The sequence below is a fragment of the Dipodomys merriami genome, unplaced genomic scaffold (genome assembly GCF_024711535.1).
Source record: "Dipodomys merriami isolate MVZ:Mamm:240054 unplaced genomic scaffold, mDipMer1.0.p SCAF_106, whole genome shotgun sequence".
Lineage (NCBI taxonomy): Eukaryota > Metazoa > Chordata > Mammalia > Rodentia > Heteromyidae > Dipodomys > Dipodomys merriami.
In genome coordinates, this window is record NW_027202338.1 from 4671240 (window position 1) to 4695322 (window position 24083).

Genomic DNA, 24083 nt, shown 5'->3' on the forward strand with positions numbered 1-24083 from the left:
CTAGGGTGGGCCCAGGCTTGTAGCCCTGGTTCTGTGCAACTCTGACTCCACCCCTTCATTACCCAACTGCTGGGGAGTGGTGGGAGGAGGTGCTTGGCCTAGCACAGGGCCTGGGTGCTGGGGCCGTCCACCATGAAGCTAGCAGCAAATCCCGCAGGTGGGGAATCCAAGGGGGCAAAAATCCATGAGAACCCAAAGGAATTAACGGAGTAGGGGGATGGGGGAGGGGAGCAAAAAACACCATGACACCAAAGGAAAGATGATTATGAACTAGCTTTAATTAGCTTTTCACCAAGCTTGTCACAGCATCTTGAAAGCAGAGGTGGGGCTGTGCGAGAGAAGCAAGGGGTGTTGGATTTAGGAGGGGGAGGGGTTTGGGAGGGGAGAGGGCTCTGGGTTTGGGGTGGGTGGGAGCTGGGTTGGGGGGGGTTGGGTTTGGGAGGGGGATGGGGGTCTGAATCAGAGCTCCTGGGCCCAGATGTTCTTGGAGCGCTGCTGGGAGGGGTTAGGATGATTTAGAGCAGGATCTGGGGAGGAAGAGAGGGAGAAAAAGGACTTGGACATTTTTCTTTTTGGCACAGAACTAGGGATGGAACCAAGTCGATCAAAAATGCCAGGCAAATACTTACACTAATTCACACACACACACACACACACACACACACACACACACACACACACACACACACAGGTCTATTTGTATTGTGTGTGTATTGGGAGAACCTGTGGGGCGGGAAGTCCCGCTCTATGCTGATGTCACTGCCATGCATGCCAGGCCGCTGGGGGGCTGGACGTCAAAGGGCGGCTTGGGAAAAGGGGCTTCTGGGGAGGAGGTAGAGAAGAGAAAGGCAGCAAGAGACACGTAGGGAGAGACGAGTCCCCAGGAGCTGAGCAGTACCTTACTCTCCTCAACCCAGAGGAGAGCCTGGGCCAGCCTGAACGGAGACCTGGGCCGGCCAAGAGGCCTAAGGAGATCCAGGCTGGCCCGAGGGCAGATCCCGGCTGGAAGAGAGTCCTGAGGAGACCCAGGCCAGTGGAGAGGCCTGGGCCAGAAGAGAGGCCTGAGGAGACCCAGGCCAGTGGAGAGGCCCAGGGAAGCCTGGGACAGCCTGAGGGGAGACCTGGGCCCGAAGAGGCCTAGGGAAGCCCGGGCTGGCCTGAGAGGAGACCTGGACCCATGGAGAGGCCTGGGCCTGCTTGCAAGGCCCAAGGACACTCTTGCTGGCAGAGAGGCCTGGGACCTAGGCTGGCCTGAGGACAGACCCAGGCTGGAAGAGAAGCCCAGGGAAGCCAGGGCCAGCCTGAGAAAAGACCTGGGCCAGAAGAGAGGTGGAAAGGCCTGTGAAGAGCCAGGAGGCCTGCAGAGTTGGAGAATCAGAGGCCTATGGGAAAGAGTCAAAAGGAAAAAATAAACTTGCCCCCTTGGAGGTTGCAGCTACTCCTAGTTCTGAGGTAACTCAAGACAGGGTTGCAGATGAACTAATAAAATTCCCTTGTCACCTTTAGCTGTACCTCCATGGGTTTTCTCACTCATGGGTTATTACAGTGTGTGTGTGCATGCTGGTACTGGGGCTTGAACTGAAGGCAGTGAACTCAACTCAGCCCAAAGGGCCAAGATCCTATGTGAAAACCACAACTACAGTGAATGGGCTCAGTGAGTGGAGTGCAAGGCTCTGAGTTCAAGTCCCATTACTGTGGAGAAATAAGAAGCAGCCCATGTGGAGATGTGTCTCAAGTGGTAGAGCACCTGCCTTGAGGGGAAAAAAAAAACAAAAACACAAAGCCGAGCGAGAGCAGAAGGCCCTGAGTTCAAACCCCAAGCCCCAGTACTGGCACAAAATAGCAAGCAAAGCCTAGTGCTAGTGGCTCACACCTGTCATTTTAGCTACTCAAGAAGCTGAGATCTGAGGATCGTGATTCAAAGCCAGACCAGCAAGAAAAGTCCTTGAAACCCTTATCTCCAATGAACCAGCAAAAAGCCAGAAGTAGGGCTGTGGCTCATAGAGTGCTAGACTTGAGTTAAAAAAAAAAAAAAAGTTCAGGGACAGCACTCAGGCCTTGAGTTCAAGCTCCAAGACCAGCACAAAACAAAACCAACCAAGTTCTCCTCTGACAGATGACTTCTTGTAAGCACAGGGGGAGGAGCCATTGTGGACTTATACCTACTCCATCATCTCCTTGATCATGTCAAGGATTTTCTGCTTGCTGTTCCGCACATTTTCTTTGGCCTTGTCCAGAAGATCCTGCACCAGCTCCAGCGTGTAGGTGTCAGAGATTTTGAACGTGCCGTATTTATTTCTCCAAGCCTCAATATCATCTACATTAAAGTGGGAGGGACAATGTCTCCTCAATAGGGTGGATAATTTAAACTGGTGTCCATTTAAACTGGAGACTGGTATATAGTTCTGAGGACCAAACCGATCTGGCCCCTACTTCACAAATCAAACTTCCATTATGACTAGCTCTATATTCATAACCCAAAGTGCCTGCCTCCACCTGACGGGTGAGCCCATTTTCTATGTTGGTCTGTTGAGACTCAATTATTAACCATGGTGGGCGGACACAGAGCAGGTGGCCCAGAAAGATGCATGACAAAAAAGGCAACCATAGACATGCTCATCTCCTACTGGGGGTCTCTCGGGAGTCTGGAGGAGAGGAGGCCATGGGGCGGGGGAGGGCAGGTAGAAGAAGAACTTGCCTCTATCACCTGTTCACCTGGAACCTCATGTTGAAGGTGGAAGGGGGAGACAATCACAGGCAGAAGAAACACATAAGATGGGGGAACCAGATGTGGATGAGGTGGAGGAGGAAGGCATTCTGCTCTCTGACCTTTACATGTTGAAGGTCGACCAGATGTCCCCAAGGCATAACACAACCCTAGAAGCCAAGCAAAGGCCTTCTCACCTTTGCAGTTGCATTGGTTAAAGAGGGGGAAATGCATCACAGTGGGTCCAGTGTTCCCCTTGAAGATGTAGCAGCTATCAGGGGCCTCAGCACACTGCTTCAGCTTGGCCTTGTCCACAGGGGGAAAGGGGATCCCATGCTGCTTGCAATAGTCAGCTGTGGCCAGGACAGTCTGCAAGAGGGGGCCGGCCGCAAGGACCTGAGTCAGGGGTGGTCCTTCAGTTCCCTGAGGCCTGTGGCCCTCACTGGAGCCTCAGGGAAAGAGTTCAGATCCACAGCAGAGTTGGGGGGAGTGGGCTAGGAAGTGGGGTTCATGTTTCTTGCAACAGATCACATCCCCCAGGTTCTGTGGGACGATGCTGAGTGTCCACAGGCCTGACCCCAAGGGACCAAGGGCTGATTATCTCCATGGAGCAGAGACAGACCAAACTACTGTGGGTGTAGAGGTAGGACCCCAACAGTGGCAGAACTCCTGCCTGGAGGAGGGGTTCAGGAAGGCCCTGGTTGGCTGGACTTAGGTTTAGGCTGTTGGGGTGGTGATATCAAGATCCCTTCAGACCTGATGATGAGGGGATTTACTTTCTGGGCCCTCAGCCAGCACCTCTCCACCAGCCTTCTGCCTCTACCCTGGCCCAGATCCTTCTCAGACTGTTCCCTGTTACCTCGAAAGGGTCCCCAGCGCTGAAGTCGAAGGAGAGGATGAGCTGGATGTCCCGTGCCGGGGGCAGGACAAGGGGATAGGCACTGTTGATGGCCAAGCCAGCATCCACCAGGTGAAGGAGCTTCCGGTTATACATCTCCTGGGCTATCTTGTCATCGGCGGAGACTAGGAGGAAGCATCTTGGTGATTCTGTACCCCCAAGATCTATGCTAAGGCCAGAGCCTGGATATACACGAACAGCTTTGTGCATAAACAGAGCCAGACAACCTCCTGCCCAGCCAGAAATGCCACAAGACAAGCAGGGGCGGGGGAGGAAAGGAAGGGGAGGGTTGAGGTCCAGCCAGCGTGCAACCCTGCTGTGGTTTGGGTGTATCATGACTGTGACCCCCCCAAAAAAAAGAAATAAGTCTCATGTCCTGGAAGCTTGATCCCCAGGGAAGGGGAGAGGGGGTGGAAGCACCGGAAGAGCCTGCATTGGAAGGGACTTGAGCTGGTTGGTGGAGTGGATTAGCTCCTGGAAAAGCAAGCTGCTCATGCCACCCACCAAACCCTTTCTGCACACTGCTGTCTCCTTTTCCGCTGCTTTGCTGTTTTATCCAAGGAGACCCTCACCAGAAGCCAAGCGGACAGGGGGCACCCAATCTTAAGACTTTCAGCCTCCACAAAGAAATGGAGGAGGGGGGACAAAGGGTGAACAAATGCAACAGTGGAACTCACTAGACACTATGTGGAAAATGAACTGCTATACAACTTGTGGGTGAGGATGGGAGGGAAAAACTGGGAGGGAGCAAGAGAAGGGGTGACTATAACCCCTCTGTACCTCACCTTCATAATAAGAAAAAAAAAGAAGACTTTCAAACCTCTTTTCTTTACAAAGTCTTTTGTTATAGAAACACAGGGCAGACTAATGCAGTTTCTCAAGCCGTGCCCAGCCTTGACCCAGTGGGACAGTTTGGCATTGCACCCTTTGTGGCATAAAAGCAACAAGGCACCAGACCCAAATTGCCCAGGCTCCTCTTATCACAAACCAGGGTGCAGGGCTTGGCAGGCCTTCAGAGGCATGGTTGTCAGCTATGAGAACAATGGAGATTGTAAATGGGCCTCAGGACACTCTAGAGACCAGAGTCAATTCTCTCCTGACAAACAGGTCAGCTAAGGAAAGAAAAACTACCCTACAAAGACAGATTTGAGGGCTTGCCAACAAGGAATTCAGATTGGGGACAGAGGAAAAACACCCATTCTTCAGGGATTGGGCCTTTCCAATGTCAGGAACCACCTGCCCTTCGGGGATTGGTCCTTTCCAATATCAGGAACCACCCACCCTTCAGGGATTGGGCCTTTCCAATGTCAGGAACCACCCACCCTTTAGGGATTTGGCCTTTCCAATGTTAGGAACCACCCACTCTTCAGGGATTGGGTCTTTCAGATATAGGAACCACCCATCCTTCAGAGATTGGGCCTTTCTTGATGGTATCAATCAATGCCAATGAAGCCTCAGGTCTCTATTAAGCAACCCCACCTCAACCTCCCAACCTCCCCCCTCCCCCCAGGGAAGCCACTCCATTCAGACCCATCCAGGAAGTCCTGCTACCTGCTACCTGGATCCCTTAAACTCAACCCAACAAGAGACAGGGAGAAGGCTTCCTCACCACCTTCATGGAGGAAGTTGTAAACTGTTCCCCATTCCCAATTCCAAAAGCACGCTATGGTTTTGTTCAGAAAAGATACAGTGTCCATCCATGATCCTAGAGAGAGAAATGGATAGGGCTAAGGTGAGTGTCATGGATTAAATATCTCCCAACCCCCTACTCCAACCCCAAGGCCCTCAGGGGAAGCTCTGAAATACTGATGGGGGGGGAGAGGGGGACTGGATGTGGACACAACACCTTTTGGTAGAAGAATGTAGGCTGATCCTAACTTAGAATGTGGTCTTAGCCAGTGCTGGTGGCTCATGCCGGTAATCCTAGCTACTCAGGAGACTGAGATCTGAGTGTCACAGTTCAAAGCCAGCCCAGGCAGGAAAGTTTGTGAGACTCTGATCTCCAATAAACCACTCAGAAAACCAGAAGTGGTGCTGTGGCTCAAGTGGTAGAGCACTAGCCTTGAGCTGAAGAGCTGAGGGACAGCGCCTAGGCGCAGAGTTCAAGCCCCATGACTGACAAAAAAAAAAAAATGTGGTCCTGAGCTGGGCTCTGAGTGGCTCACGCCAATAATCCCAGCTACTCAGGAGGCTGAGATCTGAGAATTGTGGTTTGAAACCAGCCTGGTTAGGGAGCAAAAGAGCTCAGGGGCAGCGCCCAAGCCCTGAGTTCAAGCCCCAATATGGCCACACATACAAAAAGGGACAGTTGGTTGCCCCCCAGTAGGCTCCCCTCCCCTGTGGGGCTGAGAGAGGGGAAGAAAGAGGATGGGGGGGGGGCACTTACCCCGGTTCATGTCCTGGGAAGGCTGCCTTCCTAGCCGTGTCAAAGAATGTACCACTAACTGCAGGAACTGGCCTTGCTCCTCCTCAGACATGGTCTCCCACTTCAGCATCTTCTCCGCATACTCAGGCCCATCCTCTGTCCCCAAGAAACAGAGATGATTGGGGACAGACTAGGGTCCAGGTCACCAGCTTCAACCCTCACCCAGCCTGCTCTACTTCATCTCCCATGATGCCCCAGCTCTTCCTCCTGCCATGGGGGCCTTCTTCAGGCTCCCTTCCCCTTTTCCCCAGCACAGAAGTCTTGACTTTCCTCTTTCCTCTGCCTGCTGCTGGGCCTCGAGACCCCACTCACTTCTCAGTGCTTAGCACCAAGGCCACATTTCTAGAAGGGTCTATGGATTCTTTATCATCATATGGATGGAGAACTATGGGGGGGGGCACAGAAAGATCACATGCCTCCCTTAGATAACCTACAGCAACAAGCAGCAACCCACAGACCACCTCCCATCCCCTGTTGGGCACACAAGCCCATCTTATGCACAGATCTACTGCATATGGCTTTGACTATGGATGTTCAACAAATTTGGGCTAGCCACGCTTCTCCCGCCCCCCCCCCCCCCCGCCCTAGTCCTCCTATCCTTTATTTACGCTTTTCCTTTGGGTCACCCTCAGACCATGCCTTCCTGCCCCCCGCCATCTCCATCTCTGCCCCCATGGGCCTCCGAAGTCTCAAGCCAGTGCACAAACCTGGGATGGCATTCAGGGCCTGACTCAGAGCCTGGATCATCTCCGGAAGGCCCGGCACCTTTGGGTCTGTTTTGTAAGTCACCAGGAAGTCCAGGAGCAAACCTTCTACGTCTAATGCTTCTCTAGCCACCTCTGTTCAGACGGAAGAGGTTCTCCCGGTGAGGACACCCAGAGGCCATCGCCAGCTCGCCCCGGCCCCCTCCTTGGGAGGTGGCTGAGGGACACCCTCTCCCTGCCCAGCTTGCCCAGGATTGTCTTGACTGAGACCAGAAGCCCAGCAACCTCCCTCAGTTAGGTCAGAGCTCTAGGGACCAGGCTGGGAAATCACCCCTACCCAGGGTTCCCCCTCTTCCCCTCACCCCTGCCCAGCTTCCCCCTCTTCCCCTCACCCCTGCCCAATTCCCCCCTCTTCCCCTCACCCCTGCCCAATTCCCCCCTCTTCCCCTCACCCCTGCCCAATTTCTCCCTCTTCCCCTCACCCCTGCCCAATTTCTCCCTCTTCTCCTCACCCCTGTCCAGGGTCCCCTCTTCCCCTCACCCCTGCCCAATATCTTCTTCCTCCCACCCCTGCCCAACTTCCCCTTCTTCCTCTCACCCCTGCCCCAACCCCTCCCTTCCCCTTCACTCTCTTCCCATTTCATTCCAGGGACCCAGACACCAGGGAGAGTGAGTGCCACACTGCCTGGGCCCCTTCCCAATCTGGGACACTGAGCGTATATCTCTTCTTCATCATTCCTTTCTAGACCTGTCCAAAACAAATCAAACTGAACAAACAAACACCTTTCACCATCACACACAAAGACCCAAACTCACAAAGAGGCTGAGGGTGGGAGCGCCCATCCCTGCATGAGACCCCAGAGGCGGTGCAGCCGCCCTGCCGTGCTGCCTGGCCTTTTCCTTTCTTTCTTTTTTGGGCTCTAGTTATCTTGCAGATAGGCTATTGTTTTGTTTGGCCAAGCTGCCCCTGGGATCATTAACGTAGTCCTGTGATGAGGGCACAGGGCCATCCATGAAGGCAGAGCCCCGCCTCCCCCATGCCTAGCCTCTGTCAAAGACGGCCTGTGTGCAGCGCATGCGTGCTGAGGTGCACATGCACAGTGGTTCTGAATGCAGTGTGAGAAGCAGCCTGCACTGGCAGGGCAGCAGGCAGCACCGAATGAGTGGCCGCCCGTGACACTGGACTCCATCTCCCTGAGCAGGACGCTTACCTCTCTTGGATGAGCGCCACAATTTATCTTTCAGGCTCAAAATCATATCTGCAAGACAGCAGAGGAGGGAGAGTGTGGATGCGCACAGTACAGCCCCCAAGTCACCCGGCCCAGTATTTCTACAGCAACCACAAACACCTTTGGTCATACTGACTGAACAGATGTCAGGATGGGCTGGAGATGACCCCATTTCAGCTCTAAGATCTGAACTTGTACTTTTCTTCCAACCCTGCCTTGAGGGAACTACCATTTTGAACTCAAGATGGTCAGTGGTGGGCACATTTATGCCACGAGAATCTGCCATCACTGCCAAGCAAGAGCACAAAGCATACCCACAAGGGAAAGAGGGGGCCAGGCTGGAATGAGACAGATTCTCCTTTTAGAATTGATTTTTTAGCCAACAGCTGGCAAATATGGGCACCAAAAAACACTGTTAAGCCAAGTGTGATAATGCATGCCTTTAATTCCAGCACTCAGGAGGCAGAGGCAGGAGGATGGTGAATTTGAGGCCAGCCTGGGCTATAAGAGTGAGATTTGGTCTCAACAGATGAGGGGAGGTGAGGGGAGAAGGAAAGGGAAAAGGGGAAGAGGGAAGAGAGAAGGGGAAAAGAAAGGAAAATGGCTGGGCACCTGTGTTGCACGCCTGTAATCCTAACTACTCAGGAGGCTGAGACCTGAGGATCAAGGTTCAAAGCCAGCCTGGGCAGGAAAGTCAGTGAGACTCTTATCTCCAATGAACTACCAGAAAACCGGAAGTGGCTCTGTGGCTCAAGTGGTAGAGTGCTCGCCTTGAGCTGAAGAGCTGAGGGACAGCGCCCAGGCCCAGAGTTTCAAGCCCCACAACCGACAAAAAAAAAAAGGAAAATGAAGGGAAGGAAAGGAAAGAGAAAGGAAGGTTAGGGTCACATGAGAGTACACAATGAAGAACAGCACTGAACCAATGAAGAGCTTGGTGTGTCAGCTGTTCAGTGATGATCATTACTAGCCTAGCATTTAATGGAATATTACTTGTGCCAGGCTGTAGTCTAAGCACCTAGAACCCATCAGTCATTTAGTATTCTTATCTCCTGGGCTCTGTCCTGTGCAAGCCATGAAGGAACTAAGTCACCAAATTCTCAGAATCACTTTTTTTTTGTTATCTCTGTCTGCAGAGACAGAGAGGTTAAAGATGGTGACTTTTCTGGCACCAGATGTTTCTAAGTACTCTCTCTGGTCTCCCAAGACTCACCCCATATAAATTTCTTATTTTCTTCTGCATTAGCCACAGCGCTTCCCCATAAACCTGCAGAGAAAACAGAAATAAAACCGAAGCTCTATTGGCTAGGTGCCAATGGCTCATGCCTATAAATCCCAGCTACTCGGGAGGCTGTGATCTGAGGATCATGGTCGTCAGTTCAAAGCCAGTCCAGGTAGGAAAAGTCTGTGAAACTCTTATCTCCTGTTAATCACCAAAAACTCCAAAAGTGGGCCTGTAGCTCAAGTGGTAGACTGCAACACAGGACCTGTGTAGAGCTGGACCTTTGACGGGGGTGGGGGGGGGAGAGTAGAGGCTAGGGGAAGGGTATGGACACCTCTGTTTCCCACCCCCACTGGACCCGATCTGACCTCAGTACTGACCTCTCAGGAAAGAAAGGTCTCGTTCAGACTGAGGCCTACTCAGGTTTCCATTCTTGAACTGGCTTCCGAATCGGGTGATGGGGATGTAGGCCTTGAGAGCTGGGTAGCCGGCGTGGTGAGGAGTGAACTCGAACCAGGAATCTGTGAGGAGGCAACACAAGGGTAAGCGCAAGCATGGAGCCTAGCACAGAGCCTCGAATCACAACAGGTGCTCAGGAAGGGATGCGTGAAGACGCAGGCATAGCAGAGACATCCTGTGCGGTCTCAAAAATAATCTTGGGGTCTCCTCTCCGGGCTTCTGAGACCCTTTGATCAGCTGGATAAAGTTCACCCATTTTCCAGCAGGTTCCCCAGCTATTTGGTGGTTAATGGAGCTATAGAGGAAGATGGCTATAAAAAATAAAAATAAAAAAAGAGCAGAGTACCCAGGTGCATACCTGTCATCCTAGTTACTCAGAAGCTAGGATCTAAGGATCGTGGTATAAGGCCAGTCCAGGCAGGAAAGTCTATGAGACTTTTATGTCAATGAACCAGCAAAAAGCTGGAAGTAAGGCAGGCGCTGGTGGCTCACGCCTGTCATCTTAGCTACTCCGGAGGTTGAGATCTAAGGATCATGGTGCAAAGCCAGCCCAGGCAGGAAAGTCTGTGAGACTCTTATCTCCAATAAACCACCAGAAAACTGTAAGTGGCACTGTGGTTAATGTGGTAAGGCACTAACCTTGAGCATAAAAGCTTAGGGACAGTGCCCAGGCTCTGAGTTCAAGCCCCGGGACTGGCACACGCATGCACACACACACACACACATACACACACACACACACACACACACATGCATGCACACATGCATGCACACATGCACGCACCACACACACACCTGTCCCTGCCTCCACTTTGACTGTCTCACAAGCATACTGTCTTGTAATTCTCTTGATGCACACACCATCAGCCTGTACCCCTGGGTGATTTCTGGCACTCATCTTCTCCTCACCTTCCTGACAGGAAGGTCAGCACACACTCTTTCTTGCCTTCTCCCTCCCTCCCTCCCTCCCCAGACCTCCAAATTTTCACTTACTCTTGTTTTTTTTCTTTACCCATTCAGGATGAAGGTCATTGTCGATGGCCGCAAATACGGGGTAGGGCAGGGCCCCGGCCTCCACATCCTTCTTCAGGCTGGACAGACAGGAGTCCTGGAACTGTGGCAGGAGACGAGGAGTGGAGGACTGACCCCACCCTATTATCCCAGGTGCACAGGGACTGATGTCAGGCAAAACCCCGGGTATGCATGGTGAGACATGTTTGATGTAGGCAGGAAAATCTGACCTGAGTCTGGCTATACACATTTCAGTGTGGTACGGGGTGCTGGTGGCTCACACCTGTCATCCTAGCTACTCAAGAGGCTGAGATCTGAGGATTAAGGTTCAAAGCCAGCCTGGGCAGGAAAGTTGGTGAGACTCTTACCTCCAATAAACCATTAGAAAACCAGAAGTGGAGTTGTGGCTCAAGCGGTAGCACTTGCCTTGAGCTGAGGGACAGTGCCCAAGCCCAGAGTTCAAGCCCCATGACCATCAACAACAACAAAACCTTTTCAGTGTGGGCCTAACCTATAGGGAACTCTGAAGCCCAGGAATGGGTTAAGAGGTTAGAATGGCAGAAGGCTGAGAATTAGATCCTGAGAAAGTAAAACCATCAAGGCAAGGCAGATGTGGAGCTGTTTGAACATTAAAAAAGCTTGAGAAGCCAGGTGCCAGCGGCTCACACCTGTCCTCCTAGCTACTCAGGAGGCTGAGATCTGAAGATCATGGTTCAAAGCCAGCCCAGGCAGGAAAAAGTTCATGAGACTCTCATCTTCAATGACCCATCAGAAAACCAGAAGTGGTGCTGTGGCTCAAATGGTAGAGCACTCACCTTGTGCTGAAGAGCTCAGGGACAGTGCTCAGGCCCAGAGTTCAAGCCCCATGACCACCACCACCACCAAAAGCCTGAGACCTTGGAAGTAGGATGATTCCCTCTGCTCCCTAACCATAAGGTAATGAATTACTCCTCTGTACTGAACTCAAGTAACCTCTGTCTCCTTGCTCAGACCCCATAAAAGCCTAACTCCAACCCTACCTCCTTGCACAACCTCTGATCCCTAGGGAAGGTTGTTGCCCCTTGCTGTTCCTCAATAAACAGTCCTAGCCTGTTGAGACCGAGTCCGGCCTTTTCCTTTTTCCAAGGAGAGTGAGCTCTAGGGGGCACAAAGATGTCATCAGGTCCCCTCCCAACAGGGGGTTCCCTGTCTAGAACTGGGGTCTGTCTTCTCAAGCAGTATCAAAGAACTGAGAAGTTGCCAGGTGCCAGTGGCCGTAATCCTGGCTAGTCAGGAGGCTGAGATCTGAGGGTCACAGTTCGAAGCCAACCCTGGGCAGGAAAGCCCTGTGAGACTCTTTATCTCCAGTCAACCACCAGAAAACCAGAAGAGGAACTGTGGCTCAAAGTGGTAGAGCACTAGCCTTGAGCTAAAAAGCCCAGGATAGTGCCCAGGCCCAGAGTTCAAGTCCCACAGCTGACAGGAACTGAGAGATTGGAGAAAGAGAGAGACAGGGTAGGGAGGGGTAGAGTTGTTAGACAAGATGCTTAGGGGGACATCTATAAGGGCAATGTGGTGAAGACCTCAGCCAGACTTACCTCTCTGCTCTGTCTAGAGACAATTAAGTAGGCCCAAAAGTCAGTGAGAGAGTAATTTTTGAAGCTGGATGATTCGATGGCTTTCTGCATGCTGACTGACATAGTCCACTCTGGATGTTCAAATCGCTGTTTCAGATCGGACTCAACATGGGCTATGTCCCCATGGTTGCTGTAGAAGGAAGACATGGCCCTGTGGGGAGAGAAAGTGTGGGGTGATAGATGTGATTTCTGCACGGAAAATGTGCCCAGATCCAATAGGAATGTCTTCCCTGGGCTAAGAAGTAGACTTATATGTGTGGGTGCTTTGGGCCTTCTTTTACTATCAGACTGAGATCAGAAGTGTGGAAAGCCAGGGAAGGTGAGCAACATGAGGACATTAATTAACTCAGGGAAAGTGCTTAACTAATTTATGCTAAAACTTGGGAAAGGATTTAAGCACCTGCTGGAATGATTCTTCCATTTTATAAGCAGGAGGAAATAAAAAAGAGAGCAAAAGCCAGGTGCCGGTGGCTCACGCCCGTAATCCTAACTACTCAGGAGGCTGAGATCTGAGGATCTCGGTTCAAAGCCAGACTGGGCAGGAAAGTCTGAACCAAGTTTATCTCCAATAAACCATCAAAAAACCGGAAGTGGTGCTGTGGCTCAATTGGTAGAGCACTAGCCTTGAGCTGAAGAGCTAAGGGATAGCCCCCACCACCGACAAAAAAAAAGAAAAAAAAAGAGCAAAGGTAGAACGAATGACTCCTGAGAGCCAAGTTTTGTTGCTATTTTTCTAGACGAGAGATGTGGCCATCACCTTGTCTTCACAGCCAACCAAGAAAAAGAAGAGGAAGCTCATCTTGCATTGTATAGAGGTAGATACCGAGGCCCAGAGTGTTGAGCAACTTCCCCAACCTCAAGCAGGCAGGACAGAAGCTGCACTGGGTTTGTTTCCAGATCATCCACCATCTTCACATCTAGTTCTCTATGCTGTGCTGAGGCCGAAGGGACGGAGAACAAGCCCGGGCGTTTTTCTCTTAGAGGAATAGCTTGCTGCTTCCTATGTAAGAACTCAGAAGGGACTTTTGACGTTCCTGTTCCTGGGTATGAAGTGCTAACTGTTTACATTTGTGCTGGCCAGTAAAATCACCCCTGGAAAGCCAGGCGTCAGCGGCTCTCGGCTCACACCTGTAATCCCAGCCACTCAGGAGGCTGAGATGGAAGGATCATGGTTCAAAGCCAGCTCATGAAGGAAAGTTCCTGAGACTCTTGTCTGTAATTAAGCAGCAAAAATCCAGAAGTGAGAGTTTGAGGTTCGAAGTTTAAATCTCAGTCTAGAAGCAGCAGCAGCAGCAGCAGCAGAAATAGTTTTGGGCTTCTAAAAGCACACAGAGGGTCAGAGGACAGCTTTAGGAACTGAACAAAGCTACTGGGTGAAAGGCCTGTCGTGTGTGTGTGTGTGTGTGTGTGTGTGTGTGTGTGTGTGTGTGTGTGTGTGTGTGTGTGTGTGTGTGTGTGTGTGTGTGTGTGTGTGTGTGTGTGTGTGTGTGTGTGTGTGTATGTGTGTGTGTGTGTGTGTGTGTGTGTGCGTGCGCCAGTCCTGGGGCCTGGGCACTGTCCCTGAATTTCAAGGCTGGTGCTTTACTCACTTGAGACACAGCTCCACTTCTGGCTTTTTTTTTTTTGTATGTGGTAATTTAGTGGAGATAAAGAGTCTCAAAGGCTTTTCTGCCCTGTTGGCTTCCAACCACAATCCTCAGATCTCAACCTGCTGAGTAGCTGGGATTGTAGGCATAAACTACTGCATCCAATTTGAGTGGTTTTATGACCTAGACATAGTTGCTTCAATCATTGGCCACTGGCAACTCCAGCACCAGCTCCTCCTGCCATCTTGTCTGGCCATGATTTCAACTGAGTGACCAGCTCTCCCCTCCTGAAGCATGTAGCACCTCCTCAGCCAAGAATATCACCCTAGTTTAGAACCAAGTGTGTCCCTGCCACCATCATCACTATCAGAGGGCACCAACCAGCTCTTCCAAGAACTGGGAACCTCTCCATACCCCCTGTTTCTTGGGTCACAAAAAAATCTGCTACAAAACACAAGAGCCCTGACTGACCACTTGGAGCCTTGGCCTGCCCCATGTTATGTTCACAGTGCAGGGATTGGAACCCGGACCTTGTGATTTCCTGGTTTGGGGACAGTGTGTTGTACTCAGCCTACTAAAGACATTCTCATTCCAAAGTCCATAGGTGGCAGGGCCAAGGCACCCGTGCCTATGAACCCACCTCCACACCCAGGGCAGACATTGCTAATCAATCTTGGCATGACTTTTTCCTGGGCAGAGATGGAAAATGAGATTAATGGCTAACAGAGTTAATGAAACAAAGAGCAGAAACTCAGACCTTAGGGGTGAAGTGGCTCTTGAACAGTCACCCATGCAGTTCCTGAGGTATGTGGCTTGGCAGGGCTGCTCAGTTTCCAATATTAGGGAAGGATATTGAATCTTTCCCTTCTGTTGCTCCTGCTGCTGCACTGTAGTTAAGAAAGAAGGCCCTGGGCTGGGAAGGTGGCTCAGTGGTAGAGCGCTTGCCTTGCATGCATGAGGCCCTGGGTTCGATTCCTCAGCACCACATAAGCAAAAAGAAAAAAAGCCAGAAGTGGTGCTGTGGCTCAAGTGGTAGAGCGCTAGCCTTGAGCTGAAGAGCTGAGGGACAGCGCCCAGGCCCAGAGTTCAGGCCCCACGACCGGACCCCCCCCCCAAAAAAAAAAAAAAAAAGAAAGAAAGAAGGCCTTGCTTGGAACTGGCAGCTCATGCCTGTAATCCCAGCAACTCAGAAGGTCAAGATCTGAAGATTGAGGTTCAAGGCCAACCTGGGCAGGAAAAGCCTGTGAGACTCCTATCTCAAAATGTGTGCGTGTGCGTGTGCGCATGCGCATGCATGCACATGCACAACCACCCACCCACCCACCCACACTGAAGAAAGAAAAAGGATATCAGTATTTGATATCCTTTCTTTTCTTTTTTCTTTCTTTTTTTTTTTTTTTTGCCAGTCCTGGGCTTGAACTCAGAGCCTGGGTGTTGTCTCTGAGGTTTTGCTCAAAGCTGGCACTCTACCTTTTGAACCATAGCTTCACTTCTGGTGTTTTGGTTGTTCATTGGAGTCTCCTACTTACCTGCCCTGGGGCTGGCTTTGAACCATGATCCTCAGATCCCAGTCTCCTGAGTAGCTGGGATTACAGGCGAGAGCCACCAATGCCCAGCTCATCGTCATTTTGGTGTTGGAAAAAACTCTTTACTTTCAGATTCAGAAACTCAGTACTTACCAGGTGGAACCTGAGACCCCGGCCAGGTACATGATGGCATCCAATAGGCCGAGTTCTTTCAACTCACTCAGGACCCCGAGAAAGCCGATGTGCGCACGCATTCCGCCACCTGAACCCAACACGGCGATAAGTGGAGCCTGGGCATTGGGGCAGAAGGTGGTGAGAGGTTAAGGACTCAGGTGGGAGTCTAAGCCCTCCCCTTCAGTGCTTGGGCCCCTGGTGCCCCCTGCCCTCACTCTGGCTCAGCTGAGGCTTCAGATCCTGGGGTACAATGGAGGAACCCCCAAGGTTATCTTCTGCCATCCCTCACCTGAGTGGCCTTGATGCCCTGGACCTCCAGAGCTTTTAACACCCAGGGGTTGCGTTTTTCCACACACGCCTTCTCTTGTTTCACGCCCTCCTGAGTGAGGCCATCTTGAGGACTTCCCAAGGCAGAACATAAAACAAAAGCCAGACAGTGGGTGGTGAGTGAGAGGAAGAATAAAAATACAGCATGTGTCCAGTGGCACCTGCCATTCAGGGGGTGCTAGTGGCTCATGCTTGTCATCCTAGCCATTTGGGAGGCTGAGATGGGAAGGATCCCATTTGGAGGCCAGCCCAGGCAAACCTATGAGACCCTCAGCCCTTCTCCATCATGGGAAACTCTGGTGCCAGGCCAACCCAAGCAGAAAAGTCCATTAGACTCTGTCTCAATGGAGAAGCTGGGCATGGTGGTATATGCCTGTCATCCCGGCTACGATAGGGAGCTTCAAATAGGTGGGTTGTGGTCCAAGACAGAAACTAAGACTGTATCTCAAAGTAACCCGTGCAAAAAAATGGCAGGAATTTGGCTCCGCAGAAGAGCACCTGCCTAATAAGCATGAAGCTCTGAGTTCAAACCCCACTACCTCCTGTAAAAAAAATTGGGCAAGCCGGAAGTCGGTGGCTCACACCTATAATCCCAGCTACTCAGCTAGTCAGGAGTTTGAGATCTGAGAATAGGGGCTCCAGGTCAGCCCAGGCAGGAAAATCCATGAGACTCTTATCTCCAATTAACCAACAAAAAGCCAGAAGTAGAGGTGTGGCTCAAGTAGTAGAGCACTAGACTTGAATGAAAAAGCTCAGGGATAGCATCCAGGCCCTGAGTTCAAGACTCAGGCCCCACGCGCACGCACACACACACACATGCACGCACACACACACACATACATACACACACACACACAATCATACATTTAGCTTACTTTGTGTTTTCGGCCATCAGTGATTTGGAGGATGGCTCGTGGCTCATCTTCCAAATCTCCTCCACTTATTCTACTTCAACTGTTGCCCTTCCTGGCTGCAATCAAGCAGATAATTATTTGGGTCAGCTCAGGCCTGAGCTGGGGCCTGCTTGAAGGCCTTGGGCTTGTTTTCTGGAAACCCATTGGTAGAACTGGCTGTTTGGTTTCTTGGAATTGGATCAACTGTGTTCTTTGTCATTCTTTTCACCTGACCTCTCCCCCTCCCATCCCAGAGGCCGTGGCTCCCCTCAAATTTAGCTCTGGTTTCATAGCCATCTCAGGGATCGAGGCCAAATCAGGGGACAATGACCAACGCTGAAAATATCATCCAGCCCTGATATGTGCCCTTTCCCTCCTCCCCAGGAGGCATGATTCTTGGGTGGGCACTGGGTGCAGGGAGGTTGTCTCTCTGTGACCAGCTGCCAAGCAATGGAGAATGGTGACTTCTTCTAGGGTTGGCTGTGATCCCCCAGATTAATCTTTTCTCTGCTCTAATAGTAAAGTTCTTCATCCGTGCCAGAGCTTGGGACATCCCAATGTCCTGGGGCCATTGCTAGGAGACTGGCTGGAGGAGAGACTCCCCCTGACAATGGGACATCCCCAGACTTCCCAGGTGTTCAGTCCACATCTGCTCTTCCTTCCCTCTCTGCAAGGATTTGGAATAAAAGAGCTGAAATTCTGCAAGGCAGAATTAACTCCGGGGAAGAAGTTACAATTGTTGGTAAGCAGCAGGGGAGAAAGCGATTCACACTCCCTACACACATCTTGTAAAGTACTGGCATTCATGCTTGGGCCAGCCACCCAGGAGGCTGAGATCTGAGGATCACAGTTCAAAGCCAGCTCGGACAGGAAAGTCCATGAGACTCTTATCTCCAATATGCCACCTAAATACCAGAAGTGGAGCTGTGGCTCACATGGAGCTCCAGGCTTGGGGGAGGGGGTGGGAGCTTAAGGGGGAAACCATGAGGCTCTGAGTTCAAGTTCCATTACTGGCACAAGCAAAAGAAGAAGAAAAAAAGCCATATTCTAAGATTGCTTTTATTCTATTTATCCACCTATCCATTCCTACAGCAGTACCTGTTTAGAATGGCACCCCCCAGTATCTTCTTGATCCCACCCCCTCCCCCAGACTCCTGCCTTGTCCCCCAACAGGGGACAAGTCTGAAGTTGGAAGGAGACTGTCTGAAGCTTGTGCCTGCATCAGAGCTCCAAGAACAGGACCAGACAGGAGGGAATTGGTTGAGAAGATCTGGCTACTTACGATGCTGGGGGTCTCCTGCAGTCCTGAATGGGTCAGAAGGCAGAGACAGGAAGGAACAGCTATAAGCACTGTCTCAAGGAGCGCTAAGGTGTGGGTCCCTTCATGTGTGTGGGCCAGTCCTGTCAAGTGCCCTTTATATAGGGCGTTTAAAGGAAGTGGCTGGGAACTCAGCCCGTGGGGAGGGGGAGAGGTTGGTGTAAGATTAATTTATTTTTTAATTATTTTTTTTTTATCACCTCTGGCACAAGCTGGGCCTTTGGGTGTGGCTTGTGGGAAGTGTCTACCTTACGTCCTATACATGGACGTAAACACACGCGTGTTTAGCAGGCACAGCCTTGGGTTTAATTCTGAGCTCCAACCACAACATCATGCAATGAATGGCGCATCAAAATGATCTTGCTTGTGTGTGTGTGTGTGTGTGTGTGTGTGTGTGTGTGTGTGTGTGTGTGTGTGTGTGTGTGTGTGTGTGTTTGTGTGTGTGGTGCTGGTCCTGGGGCTTGAACTCAGGGCACTAAGGGTTCTTTTGTTTTTATTGTTTTTATGGGAGGGGAGGGGGTCCATCAGTGGTGGGGTTTAAACTCAGGGCCTGGGCACTGTCCCTGAGCTTTTTGCTTAAGGCTAGCACTATACTACTTGAGCCAAAGCTCTACTTCTGTTTTTTTTTTCCCCTTTTTTGTCAGTCATAGGGTTTGAACTCTGGGCCTGGGCATTGTCCCTCTGCTCTTCACCTCAAGGCAAGCACTCTACCACTTGAGCCACAGCGCCACTTCCGGTTTTCTAATGGCTTTTTGGAGATAAGAGTCTCATGGAGTTTCCTGCCTGGGCTGGCTTTGAACCACGTTCCTCAGATCTCAGCTTCCAGAGTAGCTAGGATGACAGGCATGAGCCATGGGCACCAGGCAGGTTTTTTTAAAAAAAATATGTTTTTATTGTAAAGATACTATACAGAGGGTTACAGTTACATGAGCAAAGTAATATCCATTTCCTATCAAGCATTGTTACCCCCTCCTTTGTTTTTCCCCTACCATCCCTTTCCTCCTCCCCCCCCATCCCCCCGCCAGTAGTTTTTTTTTTTTGAGTCCAGTCGTGGGCCTGAACTCTGGGCCTGGGCGCTCTCCCTCAGCTCTTCAGCTGTAGACTAGCTTTCTACCACTTGAGCCTCAGCCCCACTTACAGTTTTTTCTGCTTATGTGGTGCTGAGGAATCGAACCCAGGGCCTCAGGCAGGCAAGGCAAGCACTCTACCACTGAGCCACCTTCCCAGCACCCCCCCCCCTTTTTTTTTTTTTAATTGGAGATAAGTGTCTGATGGACTTTCCTGCCCCAGCTGGCTTCAAACCATGATCCTCAGATCTCAGCCTCCTGAGTAGCTGATTATGGGCATGAACTACTGGTACCTGGCTCATCACGTTTTCTATTTCTGTTCCCAGTCTCTCCATGTCACATCTTTTCACCCCTTCCCTTCAAGTTTCTTTCCTGATACAGGAAGCCTGCCAGACTTCAGGAATTTATTACATATAGTTTTGACCAAGGTGGTTTAAAAATAAATCCAATTTCAAAACCACACCTTGTGGATTTTCATAGGTGCAGTGTCAGTTCTGAGTTACTAGAAATTGGTTTACATCATGTGAGCTGATATGCATTTTCCTGCCTTAAAATCTGCCTACCCTGGAGAAAACTGTGTCCAAACAGGAAGATAAAAAGCTAGAATATAGAAGGCTCAGATCTGAAGATTGCAGTTCAAAGCCAGCCCGGGCAGGAAAGGCCATGGCCTCTCCAATTAACCATCAAAAGTCCAGAGCTGTGGCTCAAGTGGAAGAGCACTGGCTGGGTGGCATTCTGGGAACTGTCCATCAAGTGTCTGCATTACTGCACGGAAAACATCTGCATCCTGAGCATGCGCAGTTGGTTTTCAATGGCCGTCTCTTTGGAAGTGTAAACGGATGGATTGCCAGGGTCTGTGGCATACTTTTATGGTTTTGGAAGCATCCAGTATCTGCTCAGTTCCTCTGTCCTCTTCCCTCTCTTCCCTCCCCACCATCCTTTCAATGTCTCCATTTTGTTTTCCTGTCTTCAATGGAACCCTGAGAATAGGTGGACAACCACTGCCAACCCCCTAATTTCAGTTCAACTCCTTCATTGGGAAAACAGGATCAAAATGATTAGGATGTCCAAACAGAACAACGTGGAATCCAGCCAGGAGCCGCCAGTACCAGGTAAAGAAACATCAATACCACATGTGCTCTTCCCCTTCACCAAAGGGCTCTCTCCTTTTTTGGAGGGGGGTGCAGAGGGAGGGAGAGGGAAGACTGCCCTGGAACTCACAATCCTCTTGCTTCCACCTCCTAGGTGCTGGGATTAATGAAGTGCATCACCACACCTGGCCTTTCTTCTTAAGACTTTCATTCTGCTCCCTCTCCTTTTCTTCACCACACCTGGCCTTTCTTCTTAAGACTTTCATTCTGCTCCCTTTCCTTTTCTCTCTCCTCTCTCTTCCTCCATCCTCCTTATTCTGGCCCAAATGCAGCTTGGAAATGTTTGTCACAGGAGAAAGAGCTGGCCTCAAGATGGGACATCTATACCATGGAATATCATACAGCCATAAAGAAGATGTTACATCATTGACAGGAAGATGGATACAGTGGAAGATCATCATCATGAGATAAAGCCAAATACTGCATAGATTCACTCATTTGTGAAATCTAGACCTAAAAGACATATACAGGTATACTAATATCTATCTATCTATCTATCTATCTATCTATCTATCTATCTATCTATCTATCTATCTATCTACCTACCTACCTATCTATCTAGATCTACAGACCTATAAACATTATTGTAACTGTGGCCTATTTGGGGGAGATGAAGGGGAAGGGAGAGGACCAAAGGAGAGGATAAGTGAAGATCATATTTACATAGGGGCACATTAGTTTATATTCACGTATAGAAATAGGACAATGAAACCTGTGGATTGTTTGTCATGGGGATTTTTTTCTCTATCACTTTTTAGCGCTCTACCACTTGAGCCACAGCTCCACAGTTCATTGGAGATGAGAGTCTCATGGACGTTCCTTCCTGGGCTGGAATTGAATGATGATTCTCAGATCTCAGTCTCTTGAGTAGCTGGGATGACAGGTGTGAGTCACCAGGGTCCAGCTGGGATTATTTTAAGGAAGGGGAAGGGAATGAGGAAGCCTGATGATGGGATAACGGATGCATGTATATCACCATGACCCGTGGGCCTCCCGCCATGCCTAATAAATAATTTTTCTTTTTCCTATTTCTGTCATGAGAGAGGTCTGCGGTCCAACTCCATTTTCTACACCCTCCCTTTCCACACTCTCCCCCGGCCCCCATAGCTGAGGTCACCTAAAAGATTACCCCAAACCAACGACTTCTGAAGAGCTCCTAGCAAAAACTAGAACTAAGAAGAACGATACCCAACCGTCAAAGGACTTCTCTAGAAATCCTTGCAAAATTCTAACAGGGTAATTTAAACAAACCCAAGGCTCAACTGTAGAGTTTCTCAGCAACTCATTGCAAAACCAGCATTAAGATAAGAAAAGGTCAGATGCCGGCCCTGAACACGGGCATGTTGGCCAAGCAACAGAAATAATGTCTTCTGCAGAAAATGGGGCCCAAGTAACACATGCCTCTGCTCCCCTTCCTATAAAACCTCCAAGAGGAACCTGGGGTGAGGGTGGGGTGACCAGACCTTCCTGTCTCCCCTTTGTCACCTCTGGTGACTCCTTTTGGGTGTTCAGAGACAGTGACTGTGTCTATGTGTGCCTAATCTACGGCATGCTTTTGCCATAAACTGTCTGGTTGTCAACTTTGTGCCACCAGATACCACTAAGTGGGGGGCTGGGGAGAGCTGGGGAATTGGGGGTTGAAAGCTGTTAATAGTAAGGCCGTAGTACAGTGCTGACATCTGTCTGCCCCTCTTCTCTCTGTACACAACTCCTCAGCACACAGCTCCTCTTGTCTCTAGCAAGGGAGCCCCGGGGGGCTGACTGTGGATACAAACTGGAATGATCTGCCAGCTGTCAGACCACTACTGAAGGCTCAGGTCACAATGCCCCTGTATTTAAAAACATCCTTGGCGTCAGATGCCAGGCTCACGTCTGTAATCCCAGCTACTCAGGAGGCTGAGATCTGAGGATTATAGTTTGAAGCCAGCCCTAGCAGGAAAGTCTGTGAGATTCTTATCTCCAGTGAACCAGCAAAAGATGCTGTAAGTGGAGGTGGGACTCAAGTGGCAGAGTGTCTGCCAGCCTGGAGCAAAAAAAAAAAGCTCAAGCATAGTGCCCAGGCCCTGAGTTCAAGCCCCATGACTGGCGCGCGCACGTGCGCGCGCGTGCGCACACACACACACACACACACACACACAGTTGGTCTTGAAGGGTAAGGAGAAAAGTTAGAGGAGTCTGCTTACTTAGAACACATGATGATTAATGTGAGTGGCACCATTTTCCAGGAAAGGATTGCAGAAAAATTGATGGGGACATTCTTAAGGTGTTACTCAAGTATAAAACCGGCTTGTTTTTCCATTCTAGAACTCTTGAACTCAAGGCCTCTTAGTCATGCTCAAAAGCAAACTACCTCAGCTACACCCCCAATCCTGTTTTAGTTTATTTTTCAGATAAGTTCCCCCCCCCCCAGGGCTGGCATTAGACTGCAATGCCCCTATCTCCACCCTCCACATCACTGGCATGCATCCCCATGCCCACCCAGGAAACTAGTGATTCTTACAGGCAACTACAGGCAAAAGTGAAGTTGGAGGTTTTTGTGCTTATTCCCTAGACTCTGATCTTCCATGAACTACCCAAACAAAGCCAGAAGTGGAGTTGGGGCACAAATGGTAGAGTGCCAGCCTTGAGTGGAAAAAAGTATAGGGTTAGTGCCTAGGCTTTAGTACAAGCCCCAGGACCAGCGCGCACGTGCGCGTGTGCGCACGCACGCGCACACACACACACACACACACACACACACACACACACTGTCTCGAGTGAATTAACACACACACACACACACGCACGCACGCACACACACACACACACACACACACACACATAGTCTCGAGTGAATTAAACCTTTCTCCTTTGGCCTTATTCTGCCTGCTAGTGTATTACTTCAAAGCTTGGTACCAACTAGTCCAAGCCCTGATGGCCATCCAAATGGTGAGCCCGTCAAACCCACCTGTGCTTCTAAACTCACACAATACCGTGTCACACCTTTGGCCATGCACCTGGAAGCCAGCCATGTTCCAGGGATTTCACCCACCAAGCTCAGACACCCCTGCGTGCCACCCCCTACCATCCCTGACTTTTGCTTCCTCCCAAACGCACAGGAGGTGTTCTGCCCACTTGGAAGCCATAGTTCAGCTTCTTATGTCAGATACTGATGTTGCTGCTTCCTTCCTCACAAGGCCCTGGCCTTGGGTGGCAGCAAACTGCAGGCAAGGACATCTGCCTGGCAAGGAGTGACATCCTGTCAACTCTCCAGAAGGCTGAGATCTAAGGACTGGGGTTTGAAGCCAGCCTGGGCAGGCAAGTCCGTGAGACTCTGATCTCCAATGAACCACCAGAAAACTGGAAGTGGCGGTGTGGCTCAAAGTGGTAGAGCATTCATCTTGATGGAGAAAGCTCAGGGATAGTGCCCAGGCTCCTAGTTCAAGCCCCACAACAAAGAAAGGAAGAAAGAAAGAAAGAAAGAGAGAGCTGGGAAGGTGGCTCAGTGGTAGAGCGCTTGCCTTGAATGCCTGGGGCCCTGGGTTCGATTCCTCAGCACTACATAAGCAAAAAGAAAAAAGCCGGAAGTGGCGCTGTGGCTCAAGTCGTAGAGTGCTAGCCTTGAGCTGAAGAGCTGAGGGACAGCGCCCAGGCCCAGAGTTCAGGCCCTGCAACTGGACCAATAAAAAAAAAAAAAAGAAAGAAAGAAAGAAAGAGAGAGAGAGGAAGGAAGAAAGGAAAGAAGAGGAAGGAGGAAGAAGGAAGGAGGAAGGTAGGAAGAGGAGAAGAAGGAG

The 24083-nt window shown here is 50.5% G+C and overlaps 1 protein-coding gene across 4 annotated transcripts; it reads right to left on the reverse strand.

The window, feature by feature from the left end:
- Positions 1 to 260: 260 nt before the first annotated feature.
- LOC138812174 (cytosolic phospholipase A2 gamma-like) lies at positions 261 to 18149 on the reverse strand. 4 transcript variants are annotated; one of them, XM_070000162.1, is made up of 16 exons: positions 18057 to 18149; positions 16757 to 16847; positions 15844 to 15955; positions 15534 to 15670; positions 12230 to 12419; positions 10635 to 10755; positions 9563 to 9703; positions 9174 to 9227; positions 7946 to 7993; positions 6738 to 6869; positions 5992 to 6126; positions 5215 to 5310; positions 3567 to 3730; positions 2905 to 3076; positions 2167 to 2317; positions 261 to 527 (listed from the first exon to the last, which is right to left on the reverse strand). In XM_070000162.1, the coding sequence occupies exons 2-16, from the start codon at positions 16801 to 16803 to the stop codon at positions 506 to 508; spliced, it is 1722 nt and encodes a 573-aa protein (XP_069856263.1). In that variant the 5' UTR covers positions 16804 to 16847; positions 18057 to 18149; the 3' UTR covers positions 261 to 505. The 4 variants fall into 4 exon arrangements, with proteins under 4 accessions (XP_069856263.1, XP_069856270.1, XP_069856253.1 ...); XM_070000169.1 differs by having other exon boundaries at positions 5218 to 5310; positions 16757 to 16851; XM_070000152.1 differs by having other exon boundaries at positions 16757 to 16851.
- Between the last annotated feature and the right edge of the window lie 5934 nt (positions 18150 to 24083).

Coding starts and splice junctions, on each gene's coding strand:
- LOC138812174 (XM_070000162.1), bottom strand. CDS start 16,803: ATGAGCCACGAGCCATCCTCCAAATCACTGATGGCCGAAAACACAAA. Junction 9,704..10,634: donor GGTAAAGAAAAAAAACAAGA/GTAAGTGAAAAT, acceptor GCCTCCTCACAG/ATTCCTGGTTCGAGTTCACT. Junction 3,731..5,214: donor CAACTTCCTCCATGAAGGTG/GTGAGGAAGCCT, acceptor GCTTCCTCCTAG/TCTCCGCCGATGACAAGATA.